This window comes from Pituophis catenifer, unplaced genomic scaffold, assembly GCF_029215685.1.
Source record: "Pituophis catenifer annectens isolate HBS135680 unplaced genomic scaffold, rPitCat1.0.hap2 SCAF_1, whole genome shotgun sequence".
Taxonomy (NCBI): domain Eukaryota; kingdom Metazoa; phylum Chordata; class Lepidosauria; order Squamata; family Colubridae; genus Pituophis; species Pituophis catenifer.
Window position 1 is genome coordinate 335,730,654 of NW_027256881.1, and position 17,891 is coordinate 335,748,544.

Consider the following 17,891-nt stretch of genomic DNA (forward strand, 5'->3'; position numbering starts at 1 on the left):
TACATTTCTTCTTTTATTATCAAGTTTATTTGCTGCCCATTTCAGGATTCAGGCGACTCTTGAATGGCTTACATCAGGATAAAACAAAATATAACTGCAATTATAAATATAGAAACAGATTAAAATTGCAAAAACTAAAACAAGTGTTTAGAAGGGGGAAGTGAGGGAGTCTTCTCTGTTAGTGTACCAACCAGCAGCTTCTTCAGGACCCCATGGCAGGTTGGTAAAGACTTTCCTGAAGGCTAAAGGCGGGTGGGAACCTTGCTCCTGTGGCAATATGTTCCAAAGGCCAGGATTCATGGCAGAAAAGGCTCTTCTTCTGGATCCCACCTGCTGAAATTCCTTGGCTGATGGGATTCACAGTAGGCCCCTTTTGCCAGCATGAATGGGGTGGGCCAATCCCACTGGAGAAAGACAGTTCTGCACATACTCTGGACTTATGCCATAAAGGGCTTTAAAGGCAATAACCAACACCTTGAAGCACAATGGCAGCCAGTGCACCTCGCTTAAGATAATCATTTTTCCTACCCACATGCAGAACTTTAGATTTCCTCTTGTTAAATTCTGTTTATTCATTTCAAGCCACTGATTAGGCCTGTCTAGGTCAGGGCTCTCCAACCTTGGCAGCTTTAAGCCTGGCAGACTTCAACTCCCAGAATTCCCCAGCCAGCAAAGCTTTGCTTTTGCTTTTGCTTTGCTGGCTGGGGAATTCTGGGAGTTGAAGTCTGCCAGGCTTAAAGTTGCCAAGGTTGGAGACTCCTGGTCTAGGTTATATGGAATCTTCCATTTTGCTGGCTGGGGAATTCTGGGCGTTGAAGTCTGCCAGGCTTAAAGCTGCCAAGGTTGGAGACCCCTTGTCTAGGTTATATGGAATCTTCCACTTTTGTGCATTCTGCAAACTTTCTAAGTGCCCCTTCAATTCGATTGATAAAAATGTTGAATGGCACTGGACCAAAACAGAGACTTGAGACATTCCACTCATTGTTTCCCTCAACTGTGAGGGAAACTAAACAGTGGTACTTTCTAGCCTGTATTTCACATTTTGTGAAGAAAAATATTTTGAAACATTCTGTCAGAGTCTTTGCTGAGTTGCACTATGTCTGTGGCATTCCCTTCATCTATTAAAGTAATAATTCTGTGAACAAAGTCCATAAGGTAACGTGACATGATTCGTTTGTGAAAAAAATCCAGGTGTTGTGTCCCAGGCCCAAGTAGGTAGTATCAGACACAAACAGTTCGAAACAAACAGACTTTATTAGAACAGCTGAGAATTAACTCATTCTCAGCCTAGTCCAAACTAATTCGAAACAAATTCTTCATAACAGAATTCTTCAGCCTTATCACCAACCGTGGTCTAATTAGGTAACCTGCCAAAGGCTTTTCTTGGCAAAAGTTCAGAAGCAGAAGATGCCGACAAGAAATAAATGCAGCAAGACAAGAAACAAATCTTATCAACGTTGTTTTCCGACAAAGAGCCCATCTCTTGGCCTTACTCCCGGGTCGTCCTTTTTGCTTTAGCTGCTCTTGCCTTCTGGCAGCTCTTCTCATGCGTGCACTAGGAACAGGCTCCTCCTGTTCTTCTGCCTCTCTACTATCAGCCTCTGGAGGCTCCGGAGTCCGCACATCACTCCCAGATGGCCCTGGCCCCATCTCTGCCTTTGACGCAGACCCCTCATCCGGGCCTTCCCCAGCCTCCAGGACTGGCCCCTGTTCTTCCTCAGCCTCCTCACTGTCCGACTCCACTGCCAGCTCCACAGGCTGCTGGCGGACCACAACACCAGGTTGATTCCTGTTTTAACTGTAGCAAGGCTATGCAGGTGCCCCTGATGTACAGCTTGACAATTTATTTGAAGCTTTTACCCAAAGTAGATATCAAGCTGCCAGTTCTGTAATTCCTTCTTTTCCCTTTTCAAAGATGGAGATGATTTTGCCTCTCCTCCAATCTTACGAGGCCTCATCAGTCTTCCAGGAATTCTCAAAACTGACTGAAAATGTGATCATACCCACTGAATTTGAATTCTTATCCCTTCTTTGCCTGTCCTAAGCTGCAGTTCCTTACTTCTCCCCCAATGACATAACCATGGTCAGCTAGGGCTCCTTTTGTCTTCTGGGAAAAGACAATAGCAAAATAGGAGGTAAGAAATTCTGCCTTAAAAAAAAGGCTACATACAACCAGGCACCACATAAATACTACACATAGAATAGCCCAAAGCACACATTCTGACGAGAGAGAAGTTCCCTGAGGATGGGCTCCAGCATGAGTGCAAAAGCTCGAAATATTAAACCTCTGGTCCCGGTGACTGAACCACATTTGATCCCGCAACATTATCCCGGAACACATATATTTGCCTTCATTTGTGAAATCCTGCCTTCTCCCAAAGCACAACGTCACTTCATCACTTTCTCCTCACAACAGACTTCTACTCTTTTTGGGCCTCCTTTTTAAATAACATAGTCCAAGACATTTGGGGTGTTTTTGGCATCTCGCAACACTCAGCACATTTTTTAGCTTCTCTTCGTACTCTTGGATGGTTTTCACTTTTTATTTCTTATTTCTGTCCTTTTTTTCTCTTCAGCATTTTAGAGAACTCTGCATCTTGTCTATTTCTCTTGTCTTTCTTTGTGGCGGGGTTTGTTTTTGTGATAACACATTCAGCGTCTCATTTCATAGCCAAGAAAACAAAACAAATGGATCGTCAACCTAGAATTCTCAATTGCACAAATGATCAGGCTCAAATTGTCATCTTGGACACCTTATACGAAGGCCTAATTCTCTGGAGATAGTTGGGAAGAAAGAAAAGAGGATGGGCAGCAACAAGGTGGATGTCTCAATAATAGCAGTGATGGATGCACTCTTGGAAAATCTGGAAGACCAAGTTGGAGACATAACCTTCTGGGTGTAAAATCTTTTCTCTTAAGTGTCAACACCATCAAAGCATTTCATTTAATAGAATTTTTCTTGTCCTTTGTCCTTATTGGACACTTTCTTCCTTCAGGATTTATAGTCTTCGGATCTGGCCAGTGGTGAAATGTAAAATTTATTACTACCGGTTCTGTGGGCGTGGCTTGGGGGGGGGTTGTAATGTGACTGAGTGGGCATGGCCAACCTTTTTTTTTTAACATTTAAAAGCATTTTTAAATGGTTTAACATTGTAGAAAAAAATGCTTTTAAAAGCCTCTGACGATCCCAGCTGAGCCGCGCAATCATCAGGGGCTTTTTTTTTTTTTTACTTTTAAAAGCATTTTTTCGGCCAAAGAGGCTGTAGAAAAAATGCTTTTAAAAATTAAAAAAAAAGCCTCTGATGATAGCGCGGCTCAGCTGGGCATGGAGGGGGGGCAGAGATTTTTGCTACTGATTCTCTGAACCACCCACCGCCATCTCTACCGGATCGGGCAATCCGATCCAAACTGGGAGCATTTCACCCCTGGATCTGGCTCACTTTCTCTTGAAGTTATCAGTTCAGCTCTTCTGAAGCCTGACTTGGGAGGTTTGACTCTGCTCAGTTCCTCGTCCTCCTCCAGATATTAAAAATTCAAGGATAACATGATCCTTTTCCCCCAAGGTACTGATCACCTTAAATTCTTCAACTAATTCCTTTTTGTTGGTGAGGATTAGATTCAGGATTAGATGAGAATTAAGTCTGCCTTGTTCTTTCTTCTCTCTTTTGACAAATAAAGCTAGCGATAAGAGAGGGCAGGACTTTGTTAGACCTCTTGACTCTTGGCAAAGTTAGATTCCCAGAAGGATGATCACGATTGCATGCCTTTTTTTTTTTGAAAAAAATATTGATGCAGAAAGATCTCATCCGTATCTTCTGCCTGTCCAAGTGGTCTATAATAAATTATTGCCGCGATTCCAAGACTTTATATCTTGCTCCTCTTACAAGCAAAATACTTTTTAGCAGGATTTCCATTCTCTGATTCCTGTATAACACTCCCACCCTTTTTTTCCTTGGGCCTGCTCCTTTTGAATCAATTGTGGCTTTCCAGCGTTGTATGTCAATTGTAAATATCATCCCACCAAGTTTCAATAATACCTGCACCATTGTACTTGACTTCCTGAGTCCACATCTCTACTTCTCCATTTTTTTCTCTCCCGAATACTGTACAATAGAAGCATCTGAAGTTTTGGGTACCACCCACTGGCATCTCTATTGCAATGTCCTGTAAAACTGAGTCTCCATCCTGACCTCATGGTCTTCCAGCTTTCTTGGGGCCCAGTCCATGATTGCATATTTCTTGTCAGTCTTGTATATCTTCTTTCATTGGGGGTGTTACTTGGAACCCTTACATTTCTGAGTTTTGCCACCTTCCCTCTTTTGTTCTAGTTGAATGCCCTCCTGGTGAGATCGGTAAAGCTCCGTGCCCAAATCTCCTTCCCTGTTTTGTTAGCGGTATCCCATCTTTTCCGGGGAAAGGATAGTGTACAGGTAGTCCTTGAGTTACAACTGTTTATTTAATGACTGAAGTTACAACGGCAGTGAAAAAAATGTTTTATGACACTTACGACAGTTGCAATATACCCACCGTCACATGATCAAAATTTCGACGCTCGGCAACTGGCATGTATTTATGACGGTTGCACTGTCTCAGGGTCATGTGATCACCTTTTGTGACCTTCCGGCGAACAAAACCAATAGGAAAGCCAGGTTCACTGAACAACCATGTTACTAATTTAACAACTGCAGGGATTAACTTAAAAACTGTGGCAAGAAAGGTCGTAAAAATGGAGCAAAACTTAACAATTGAGTTTGAGCTCAATTGTGATCATACGTTGAGGACTATATGTAATCCATTTTCGTAGAATCCAAACCATTCTCAGCACCATCCTTTGTGCCTCCAGTTGCTGACTTCCACAACGAAGAAACATAATTTTAGCTGCTATCTTATCTCCGTAGTTGCCGCCATCTTCATTTTGTTGAGCTTCACACCTGCATTTTTCCTCCTTGTTTGAGTTTTAAACAGCAGATGTGCCTTTTTTCTTTTGCAGAGGAGATGGCCACATATCTCCGCTACGTGCGACGTCTGGACTTCTTTGAAAAGCCAGATTATGACTATCTACGGAAACTTTTCACTGACCTGTTTGACCGGAATGGCTACGTTTTTGATTATGAATACGACTGGGCTGGGAAACCTTTAGTAAGTAGCAGCCAGGGAGGTCTCCGGGTGGAGAAAGATAAAACTAGTATAACGCACACCACACACAGCCTCTTTGTTCAGTGGAGAAAGTGAACACAGATGCTATGACGGGGTCCCCAACCTCCGGGTCCCAGGCCACTACCGGGCTTGGAACCAGGCTGCGAAAGTGCCGGGTGAGCACACGTGCATACATCCCCACTTGTGTGGGCAGCAAGTGAGCGCAGGCGTGTGTGTGTATGTGTGCCTGCAGCTTACGCAAATGGAGCTGTGCGCTTTTCCCCTCCGCTCACGCATAACCCACCCTCGGTCCACAAAGCCAGAAAGGTTGGGGAACTCTGTGACCTGTCAAGTTTCCGAAAGATGCCCTAATTAATTTATGAGCCATGATTCAAACTTCAAAGGAAATATAGTCATTTATTAGGAGCAACGTTCCGGCAATACTGGGATGCAGTCAGGACTGATCCCACGCAGATTTACGTTCCCCTATGATCCTGTCTCTCCCCTCCTCCCTGGCCATGTCATAAATCACATTCTCCAATTACCCACTTTGGTTGGCTGTGAAACCTAACATCCTCCTTCTGATTGCGGTCAGAAAAAATGTATGGAATTCACTTCAGTTCTCCCTCCCTCCTGCTCATGGCAACTTGAAAGCTTTGCAAGTTGACATGACCTTTATAAGCATAAAAAAATCCATCACCCAAATACCGTCAAGAAAGGAGGCAAATATTATGTGGATTATTATAACACTTCTTAAGAACCATATTATGATCTGGAAAGTAAGAACAGCTTCTTGATGGTCAAGGTTGCTCTTTTCCTTAAAAATGTAAGAAACCCGGTGCTTCTTGCAACATCTCAATTATGAATAGCTATGCAGATAGTCCTCAATTTATGACCATAACGGAACTCGTCCATCACGGTCATAAATTGAGACAGTTGTAAAATGGGTCAGTTGTGTGGCAGTCAATAAGCGAATGCCATGGTTTTACATTTTATTTTGTTTATTAAATTTATATGCAGCCCATCTCAATGTCAAGAAATACTGGGTAATTGTTAAATGAATGCCATGGTTGTTATGTGGTTTGCTGTGGGTTTGTTTTGCCAAAAACAACATTTACTTATTTTATTTATTTATTAGTCATATTTCTATGCCGCCCACTCTCCGAGGACTCTGGGCGGCTTACACCAAAGACAGTAATCTAAATAGCATATTGCCCCCAACAATCTGGGTCCTCATTTTACCCACCTTGGAAGGATGGAAGGCTGAGTCAACCTTGAGCCGGTGAGATTTGATCTGCTGAACTAGCAGTCAGCTGAAGTAGCTGCAGTACTGCACTCTAACCACTGCGCCACCTCGGCTCATAAATGCTGGATTTGGGCAAAACTGTTGCAAAATGCAGTCTTAAATTTGGGATGCTGCAGATGGCCATAGATGGCAAGCTGTGTTGCCAAGCATTCAAAGTTCAGCCAAGTGACTGCTAGGCAGATCAACAGCAGAAACTTCAAATCCAGGTTGTAAGTAGCCCCAAGTTAGGTCTGTGATAACTTTGAATGGTCGCTAAGCAACTAGTTGTAAGTCAAGGACTACCTGTACGCTGCCCACTCTCAGAGGAAGCAAGTAAAATATTGGGTCTGCTATTCTGTATTAGCAGGTAGTCCTTGACTTACAATCACAATTGATCCCAAAATTTCTGTTGCTAAGCAAGACAATTATTAAGTGAGTTTTGGCCCGTTTTACGACTTTTCTTGCCACAGTCCTTAAATGAATCATTCCAGCTGTTAAGTTCAGTCTTTAAATATATCTGGCTTCCCCCATTGACTTTGCTTGTCAGAAACAGGCTGGGAAGATTACTAATGGTGATCACACCAACCCCCAGAACTGTCATAAATACATGCCAGTTGCAAGTGTCCAAATTTTGATCATGTGACCATGCAGTGGTCATAAATGTGAAAAATTGTCACAAGTCACTTTTTTTCAGTGCTGTTGTCACTTCAAACAGTCACCAAATGAATGGTGGTAATTTGAGGACTACCTGTATTGGAATGTTTGTTTCTTTTAGCTACCTTGAGTATATGATTGTAGAAAGACAGAATAAACAAATAACCTGACACTCTAGAAAGAGTGCAGAGAAGAGCAACAAAGATGATTAGGGAACTGGAGGCTAAAACATATGAAGAACGGTTGCAGGAACTGGGTATGTCTAGTTTAATGAAAAGAAGGACTAGGGGAGACATGATAGCAGTGTTCCAATATCTCAGGGGCTGCCACAAAGAAGAGGGAGTCAAACTATTCTCCAAAGCACCCAAGGGCAGGACAAGAAGGAATGGACGGAAACTAATCAAGGAGAGAAGCAATTTAGAACTAAGGAGAAATTTCCTGACAGTTAGAACAATTAATCAGTGGAACAACTTGCCTGCAGAAGTTGTGAATGCTCCAACGCTGGAAATTTTTAAGATGATGTTGGATAACCATTTGTCTGAAGTGGTGTATGGTTTCCTGCCTGGGCAGAGGGTTGGACTAGAAGACCTCCAAGGTCCCTTCCAACTCTGTTATTCTATTCTATTCTATTTGAAGACATTTGATTCTCTTTTCTGGGGGAGAGAGGTAGGTCCTAGAACAGGGATCTCCAACCTTGGCAACTTTAAGCCTGGAAGACTTCAACTCTGGGAGTTGAAGTCCTCCAGGCTTAAAGTTGCCAAGGTTGGAGACCCCTGTCCTAGAAGACCCTTAACACGGGTCACATTTTAAAGGCCAAGTGTCTGAATTGGTGCCTTTGACCCACTGTTGACTCACCGATAGTCCCAGTGTTGCAGAATATACAGCCTCATGCTACATAACTAAGCTCCATTTCATGCTGAATAAACTAAATTATGTATCTTAAATAGAAAACTATCTTACGATAGATTTTACCCCAAAAGTTTTTTATTAAAATAAATCCGATTTAAATAAAAAAAATCCGATTTAAATAAAAAAAATCCAATTTTAAAAAAAATCATTGATTTTTATCCACCCTGATTGGTGCAGATCATTCTTGAAAACGCTGAATGTTTCGCCTGTTTTTTCCCCTTTTTTCCAGCCAACCCCTATTGGCACAATCCAGAGTGACGTACAGGTCCAGCCTCCAAACAGGGAGAAAGCACAGCAGTACATCAAACAGCAGGTAACTAATGTTTGATTTATTGATCTATTGATCCCTTTCCTAGGGTTGCAATGTGTTTAGGTGAGTATAACTAAATGAGAGTCAGATCACAGCTTTAATTTCTGCAGCGAAAGTATAAGGCAAGGGCTCCCAATCTTGGCAACTTTTAAGACGTGTGGACTTCAACTCCCAGAATTTCCCAGCCAGCCATGCCAAGCTGGCTGGGGAATTCTGGGACTTGAAGTCCACACATCTTAAGGTTGCTAAGAATGGGAAGTTCCGATAGAAGGTACTCTGACAAAGGAGGCACAACCTGGAAATGGAGGCTTGGTGCCACCTGGTGGACAGAGCCAGAGATATCTTTGTCTCCCTGGAAGTGTGGCTAAAACATGGCTTGATGTGAAGACACCTGTTCTTGATCCAGAGTCATGGTTCTTCCTACTGATAATGGTTGGGATAGATGATCCGGTTCTCTCCTTAGGTTTTGGACTTCAACTTCCATGAGAGAGCCAGTTTGGTGTAGTGGTTAAAGCACCAGGTTAGAAAACAAGACGATTGTGAGTTCAAGTTCCAGCTGTAGCCATGAAAGGCAGTTGGGCCAGTCATTCTCTCTCTCTCAGCCCACAGGGTGGTTCCTGTGGGTAAAATAGGAGGAGGAAGGAGCTTTTGATAGCTTTGCCCTCTTGTTTATCGAAATGGTTCTTTATAAACATAATAAACGCAGGATATAATAAATAAAGGAGTTCTAACTAGCATGACCAGCAGGAAGATATCATGGGGGGCTGTACATCAAAACATTTGCAGGGCTGTCCTTAACTCTCACTGCACAGCAGGGTCATTTCCTACCCTGCTACTTTTAATTGGAGATGCCAGGAGCAGAACATGGGGCCTTCTGCATAAAGGCAGATGCTGTACCTTTTTGGTACGGACCTCCATTCTGCTGCCTTTCTCTATTGATCTAATTATCTAGCTCAGAGGTCTTCAAACTTGGCAGCTTTAAGACTTGTGGACTTCAACTCCCAGAATTCTCCAGCCAGCATAGCTGGCTGGAGAATTCTGGGAGTTGAAGTCCACAAGTCTTAAAGCTGCCAAGTTTGAAGACCTCTGAGCTAGCTTGACTGGTAAATCACAGTAACAGTGTCTGAGCCGCCATTTTGGAAATATGGAGTCGTCTCCCCCCCACCCCTCAATTCTTCTAGTTTTGAGTGCTAGGAAAATATTAGCAAGACTTGATTATATCAAAATCCCTTCACCATTGGCCAGGCAGATGGCAGTGCATTAATGGCTTGCTCATTACAACTTCTTCTATGACTTCCAAGGTGCAAATAGTTAATTCTATAATGAAGGATCCTTGCTTGGGTTTTTTTTTTTTTTCCTCAGCCACTCTATATCACCAACTCTTTTTCTTGGAGGACCTACTGGGCTGGGCTTCAGCATGGCCTCAGAATTAGCACAGCGTGGCTAGTAGGCAGAATACAGTTTCACCCATCAATTAACCAAATGCTGTTTTAAACTAAAACTGCCACTTTCTCATCCCAGTATGGAAGAGGGTTCTGTTTGATTGTACTGTGTAGACTTCAGCTCCCAAATTTCAGGAATTTGAGGTTGAAAAAAACAGGGTTATATTAAAATATAATAAAACGACAGGTCTTTTGGCCATAAATTGAATTGAAGAGTCTTGGTGGTGCAGCGGACTAAAGTGCTGTTAAGTAACACTTAGCTGCCAGCTGCCTGCAATTACTGCAAGTTCAAATCTCACCAGGCTCAAGGTTGACTCAGCCTTCCATCCTTCCGAGGTAGGTAAAATGAGGACCCGGATTGTGGGAGCAATAAGCTGACTTTGTATAAAAAGAACATCGCTGGGGGTGGGGGGGGCGAAAGCCCTACTAAGCAGGTATATACAAAAGTATGAAGGAGCCTGAGTGGCGTAGGAGGCTAATGCCTCCTACTAAGGTAGCATTTAACATCCAGCTGCCTGCAATTACTGCGAGTTCAATTCTCACCAGGCTCAAAGTGGGGGCAATAAGCTGACTTTGTATAAAATATACAAAAGTATGAAGGCTATTGCTTAACGCATTGTAAGCCGCCCTGAGTCTCCGGAGAAGGACGGCATATAAAAATAAATAAAAATAAAAAAATAAAAAAATATTTCTTAACGCATTGTAAGCCGCCCTGAGTCTCTGGAGAAGGGTGGCATATAAATCGAACCAATAAATAAATAAACAATAAATAAATGAATTGAATTGAAGGGTGCAGGCAAAATGTTCAACAATCTAAGCTAGCTAATTAAGACAGCTCAATGCCATCAAGACCAAATGCTCTGCAGAATACAGAAAGTATTAAGACCTTTCTAACATGCAGACGTTGGAGCCAAGGAAGATGTTTTGTAGGGGATGGCAGACACTGAAAAGATGCCAGGCTCCCATCCCATTATTTCCTATAGAGTGGAAATCTTCCATATTTCTTCCCTTAAAGTTCTTAGGGGCTAGAACAGTGTTTCTCAGCCTTGGCAGCTTGAAGAGACCTGGACTTCCAACTCCCAGAATTTTCCAACCAGCTATAGAATCATAAGCATAGTTGCTCTTTCAACTTAGCAACTGCTTCACTTAATAATTGAGTTGGTCCCAATTGGGGTCACTAAACAAGGACTACCTGTATGTACATCAGGATAAATTTTCCTATAGGTGCTTGGATGCCAAACCATATACAGCTTTAAAAGTTTTAATCATTCTTACTTTGTATTGGACTCAAAGCTAAGTAGGACTTTAAAGCTAAGTAGGACTTGCAGACCACAAGTCTTAACATGGATTCTGCAAGGCTAAATCTTGGCTCACCAACCATTTTGAGTTTGTCAGAGTGTCTGTTGTTAAGTTGAGGAGATGACCCTGACCCTGTTGTATATTTGGATTTCCAAAAATCTTTTGATAAAGATTCTCATCAGAGGTTCTTTAGTAAATTTTAATTATTGTGGAACAGTAATCCATAAACAGAACATCGGGATATATGGTACTTTTTCTTTAAAGGCGGAGTATAAGAAAAGTCTGTTGGAACTAGCTTTTTAAACTTATTCATAAATGATTGTGAGGTAGTTTGATCAAGTTTGCAGGTGGTAGCAAGCTATTCAATCTGGTAAACACTTTCCTTTTGAATTCCAGACAGATACACTCTGAATTGGGTGGATGGTCAGACAGTGATTTAATTTAAGGAAATGTAAAGTGATGCACTTAGGGAATTTTTTTTAAAAAAAACTTAAGTTCATGAAGGCAGTGATGGGGGATGATCTATTGCAAACAACCAAGAAAAAATCTTGGGTCACAAAGGAGAGAGAAATTAATGTGTCAACTCAGTGTGTAGTAACTACAGTATGAAAAGGGTAAGAGCCTTGGTGGTGCAGTGGACTGAAGTGCTGTTAAGTAGCATTTAGCTGCCAGCTGCCTGCAATTACTGCGAGTTCAAATCTCACCAGGCTCAAGGTTGACTCAGCCTTCCATCCTTCCAAGGTAGGTAAAATGAGGACCTGGATTATGGGGGCAATAAACTGACTTTGTATAAAAGAACACCGCTTGGGGGCCCCCCGAAAGCCCTACTAAGCAGGTATATACAAAAGTATGAAGGCTATTGCTTAACACATTGTAAGCCGCCCTGAGTCTCCGGAGAAGGGCGGCATATAAATCAAACCAATCAATCAATCAATCAATAAATAAATAAATAAATAAATAAAATCAGTGCTATGCATTATTAGCAAAACACAGCTTGGTAACATTGCAGTGTGCTTGTATACAGACAGTCCTCATCTTATAAAACCATTTTTAGTGACTGAAGATACAACGGCACTGAAAAAGTGCAAACAAGGTCATAAAATCAAACATGACTCTTAACAACTGCTTTGCTTAGCCATGGAAATTCTGGCGCTAATTGTGGTTGTAAGTCAAGGACTGCCCGTGGATCTATGGTTCATCTGCATTTGGTATCGTGCGTAGAGTTCTGGTCACCATAAGAGATAAAATAGCACGGGACAAAGTGCAGAAGTAGCAACCAAAATGATTGAGGGACTTCACCTTTCTTATGAGAAAAGCCAAAATACTTGGAATCCTTTCACTTAACAAAAAAAGGATAGGGTTGAGATGTCTAAAATCATACATGACCTAAAACAAGGATGTCCAAACTTGGAAACTTTAAGCCTTTTGGACTTCAACTCTCAGAAGTCCCCAGCCAGCATGGCTGTCTAGGAGTTGAGGTCCACAGATATTAAAGTTACCAAGGTTGGACACCCGTGGCCTAAAAAAAGAGAAACTTTTCTCATTCTCAAAACATTAGGAACAGGGACTACTCAATAAAGTGTTTGGAAAGGAGGCACTTCCTTATGTTGTCATTAATATAGATTCATTATCATAAATCATGATGGTGGCTATTAACTTGGGTGACTGACTTTATTATTTATTTTTATTTATTAAATTTATTGGCTGCCCATCTTACCACAGGGTAACTCTGGGCAGCGTACAATATTAAAAGGGTAACGTTGTACAAAACCTATACACCATACAAACAAAATAACAATAAAAATATAAATGCTCAACCCTAACTAAAAGGAGGGGAAGGTGTAGGATGAGCAAGTGGGGGTTGGGATCTGTTATTAATTTATCAACCGTCCCCAGTGTGAAGCTCCAGCCAAATTGGCGGGTCTTTAAGCTCTTATGGAAGATCTGGAGGATTGAAGCCCACCTCAGTCTGGGAGGCAAGATGTTCCAAAGGGCAGGCTCAGTGGCAGAGAAGGCTGCCACTCCTGGACCCTACCCAGGGGTGGGCTGCTGAAGGTTCAGCAGGGTTCGGGTGATCCTCTAGCCAAGGATTGCTGGGGTTCAGCGAACCCCCAAATACCACCCCTGACTGGCCATGCCCACCCCAGGAGTCTCCACGTGGCCCATTCATCATAGTGCAGGGGGCGCACGGAGGGTCTTGGGGGGGGGCAAAAAACGGGCCTACCGGAGGTTCCAGAAGTCTGGAAACGGGCCTATTTCCAGCCTCCAGAACCTGGGGAAAGCAGTTTTCACCCTCCCGGAGCCTCGAGGAAAGCCTCTGGAGCCTGGGGAGGGCAAAAAACACCCTCCCCGTGCTGTGGTGCAGGCTGCCGACTAGGCCACACCCACCATGGCCACACCCACCCAGCAACGGGGCAGCGAACCCGTTGCTAAAGGATATGAAGCCCATCCCTGACTCTACCTGCTGGAAAACCATGGCTGGTGGCTTTAGAAGGAGATTGGGTGAATTCATTGTCCATCAAGGACTGTTGGACCTGGAGACTCCAGGTTGCATCTGGTCTGGGTTCTGCATAACCTTCAAATCCCAGGTAGAGGACAGCAGCATTAGAGTAGCAGGTCTCGGTCGCCTCTTTGTAGGCGCTGCAGATCCATCCGGTTGGCTTTCGTGGTGAACAAAACGCTGAGCTAAGGTGAGCCTTGACCTGACTGTCCTGTTCTGTTCTGTCCTGAAAGAAGTGGTTTCTTCTTTTAGAACAGAGATCTGAAACAAATATCTTCTTAAAAAACCCCTAAGGATTTGGGATAAGAAGATTTAACAACCACAGGCGTTGTGTAAGGACTGAGGCTATTTTCCATACTGTGCCTCCCTCCCTATGTCTGCCTCATGAGAAAAGCATAGGTGACAGTGGTTCCAATCCCAATGGGAACACCCTGGATTTGAAAGGGTTTGTGTGTGTTGCTGAATGACCCCCTCAACTACACAGCAGCAAAGGGGGGGGGCTTCTTGTTTGCTACAGTTGTGCACTGCTGCCACACTGAAGAAATCCCCCCCCACACACACACACACAACCCAGATAGCAGTTGACACAAGTTGTGCAAATGCAGCCATTGTAAACGAAGTGTGGGAGGGAGAGAAGGATGGATGGATGGAAAAGAGACCTGTAATGTTTTCAGACATAGAATATTTATGCAAATGCATTGAGGAACCACAGATTTGAGGAGCTGTGGGATATGTAGGCAAACATGACTTAACTGGCAAACTCAAAAGAGGCTCAGAAGGGCGTAGGGAACACGGTCGGCACTCCCAAAAATGAACCGTGCCCATTTCTTTACCTGGTAATACTGATGACATTTGAGGGATGCTATGTTGATTTGCATTCTAGCCTGTTTCAAATTCTTTTTGCTTTTGCATGTTGTTTCCCCCCCCTTTTCTTTCACCTGTGTTCCCCTTTCCTTCGCCCTGAAAAATCCCCCCATCTTTTCTGTCTCCCTAACCTCTCCCCCCACCTTTTTTTTTTAAAAAAAATATTACTATGATTTTCCCCTTTGTTTCCTGCCTCCGTCATTAGCAGTCACCCGAGGGGACGGAGTTATGGGATCCCCAGGCTGGCCAGCAGCCTGCTGAGGACACTCTAGGAGCCCCCTTGGCAGCCAGCAGGCTTGGGGGTTCCGTTCAGGTACATCAGAGGGATGGGGTGGGAGGTGGGAGGTGGAGTGGGTGACCCACCTGCTGCTGCCGGATCCCAGCCATGCCGTGGAAGTCTTCTGAGCTTTTTCCCTGTGACCCTCTGTCTGTCCAGTCATTGTGGCACCGATGTGCTTTTCAGTCCCGTTTTGATGGCACGTGGACCATTTCAGAAACACTGAAATGCAGTTTTGTCCTGCCTTGAAATAGATAGTTTACCTTTCTCCTCATTGCTCATTCTGCTTGGCTCCCAAAAATCGTGCGAGAAGAGTAAAGAAAAATTTACCTTTCTTCATAATGACACTTGTAAGAAATGAGGCTTGTTTGGCCTCGGGAGGCGAACTTTCCATTTTTAATGATGCGAACAAAAAATAGGGAGGGAGGAGGAAAAGGAGTGGAGGGAAGAAGAAGCTAACAACTTCGAAGTTTAACTAGAGAAACCTATTTGCAAACTTAAGAAGAAAATGTTAAAATCATACTGGGTGGGTCAAATTTCTACAAAAGCCATTTGTAGAAATTGAGAGAATCTAGTCACAAAATCTTGTGAATGTAGGTAGGCATAGAAACCATGCTTAAAGCTGAGGTGTGTTCCTGTGTTTTGCTGTGTGATTGTGTATGTGTGTGCGCATGCACCACTTTAATGCAAGAGCGGATTCTAGTTCAACCATAAGAGTATCTAGAATTTTTTTTTATATACGTATATGTACAGTATGCATTCCTCTGTTCTTCTGCTCTGCCTGTCATTGGTCTGTAAGTCCCACCTGCTTTTGGAGATGCAAAAAATCCTCACCAGGACAAGGAAAGAAACCCAAATTCCTGGATTTGTAGATGTTTGTCACTTTTTGTTGGGGTTCATTTGGGTTTTGTTGAGCCAGAAATCTTCACAGAGGCCCGTCCTAAGAGACTAGAATTCTACAACCTGGAAATCTCATCCGGCTACTGAATTAAATATTGGTTTTAATCAGCGGTGAAATCCAATTTTTTTTACTACTGGTTCTGTGGATGTGGCTTGGTGGGCGTGGCAGGGGAAGGATACTGCAAAATCTCCATTCCCACCCCACTCCAGCGGAAGGATATTGCAAAATCTCCATTCCCACCCCACTCTGGGGCCAGCCAGAGGTGATATTTGCTGGCTCTCTGAACTGCTCAAAATTTCCGCTACCAGTTCTCCAGAACCTGTCAGAACCTGTTGGATTTCACTCCTGGTTTTAATCTAATTTTGCACCTTAATGTCCAAAGTTGGTTCATAGCAAGCTCTACTGTGTGTTTTGTATCTCTTTGGTAAAGCTTTTTGGCGAACAATACCAACATTTAAATTTTGGGGCAAGAGGGAAAAGAACATGCTGGGTGCAGCTATCCTTCTTCATATTCAGATGCTCTGTCCAGTTTATGAACTTGCTTGCAGGGCTTTTCTACCTCCACGAGGACTAGACACATTAAAATAATAATGATTATACAGTCATAATAATAACAAGGTAAAGATGGCAGAATCAGAACAGTTGATGTTAAGACTAGCAACACAATTTTACAATGGATGAATTTTAAATGGTGGGATTCTTAGGTGGGCAGCCTTTGTATGATAGGAAATTTTCTGATTAACATCTGTGCTTGATTTCTAGCTCTCACAGCCAAGTACGTTGCTTAAAGGGCCACTCTGTGGAAAGAAGCTTCTGTCTTTTCTGTGTCTTTGTCCATGGTTGCCTCTTCTGTCTTTGCCCCTCCCAAGCTCCTGTGTGTACTGCTTTCCCATCTGATGCACATCTGTGACCAGCACCAACCATGGCTTAATGCAAGAGTCTAAACCAGAGGTCTTCAAACTTGGCAGCTTTAAGACTTGTGGACTTCAATTCCCAGAATTCTCCAGCCAGCTATGCTGGCTGGAGAATTCTGGGAGTTGAAGTCCACAAGTCTTAAAGCTGCCAAGTTTGAAGATCTCTGATCTAAACCTTCATAAGACAGGAATTGAAACCATACATTAAACTGAGTCTGCAACCCCAGTAGTGGATGTAACTGGTTTGTATTGGTACAGCTGTTAAGTAAAACCTTGGTTTGGGCCAGGGAGAAAGGGAGCAATTTGTTCAGGAAAGAACTATTATTTCTGAATCTCCTGAATATGAAATGACATTGTGCAGGAAACCAGCTTTTAGCCCACTTCAGTTTTTCAAACATTAAAGCTCTCTCTGTCCGTTTGATAAAGATGCTGAAACTCCACACACACAAATGTATTCCTTTACATAAGCAGGGGGGAATCCAAGGAGATAGTCCTTGACTTACGACTATAATTGAGCCTGGCAGTTATGGTTGTAAGTCATGATGGCCGTAGAGTGGGTCCATCACATGACCGGCCCGATTTTACATCCCTTGTTTTGCAGCGGTCATTAAGTGAACACCATGGTTGTTAAGCAAACGTATTGTTCTCTACAGGCCAGGTTTTTGCCAATAGCTGGTAATAAACGCTGGTCTCCCAACAAACATGTTATAAATCACGGTCATACAAACAGCCGTAAATGCAGGCCAGTTTACCCAGCGTCCAAATACAGTCACATGACCATGGGGAGAGGCTGGCCATCGTAACTTCAGAACTGGGTCATCATTAGCTTTTGAGGTGTCTCAACCGTCAAACAGCCGCTAAGCGACCAGTCGTAAGTCAAGGACTACCTGTATTATTTTCATTTTTGGTGGCAGGTTTCTGTTGGATGGAATTTCACATGGCATCTGAAAGTTAGCCCCCTTTGTTTTGAAAGCTTGGCCCTTTCTTCCTGTGGCTGCTTTCTGCCAGAGCAGAAACAAGATTAAGAAGCGGAGCGAAGTTTTGATTGGTACCGTAGTAGCATGAGGCCTGCTTCGTCTCTCCCGTTCATTTCCCCTCTTTGTGATGCTGCAAAGACGCTAAGCCACCTCTTACCTGAAGCCCCGTCCGATATTCTTGGCCTGCTTCACCTGCTTGCTCTCTTTTAGGTCATGAGCTCTACCAATGGGGAGTTGAACACAGATGACCCCACTGCCGGCCACTCAAATGCCCCCATCACCGCACCTGCCGAGGTTGAGGTGGCAGACGACACAAAGTGAGTAATTGGTTCACCTGGCCTAGTTCTGCTACGAGCCTCTGTGGCTCGGATTAGACACTGTAAAACGGAAGACGATGGAGTGGAAGGTGGGTCAGGACTGCTT

At 43.3% G+C, this 17,891-nt stretch overlaps 1 protein-coding gene across 5 annotated transcripts in view; it reads left to right on the plus strand.

Moving 5' to 3' along the window:
• CSNK1G2 (casein kinase 1 gamma 2) overlaps window positions 1-17,891 on the plus strand; it is a 103,040-nt gene that overhangs the window by 81,215 nt on the left and 3,934 nt on the right. For 4 of the 5 annotated variants that reach the window (XM_070943880.1, XM_070943863.1, XM_070943872.1 and 1 more), the window contains 3 exons: window positions 4,991-5,139; window positions 8,214-8,297; window positions 17,679-17,785. In XM_070943880.1, coding sequence (XP_070799981.1) covers window positions 4,991-5,139; window positions 8,214-8,297; window positions 17,679-17,785 — 340 coding nt within the window. Of the gene's footprint in view, window positions 1-4,990; window positions 5,140-8,213; window positions 8,298-14,604; window positions 14,713-17,678; window positions 17,786-17,891 lie in introns of all 5 variants that reach the window. The other variant, XM_070943896.1, reaches the window with a different exon arrangement.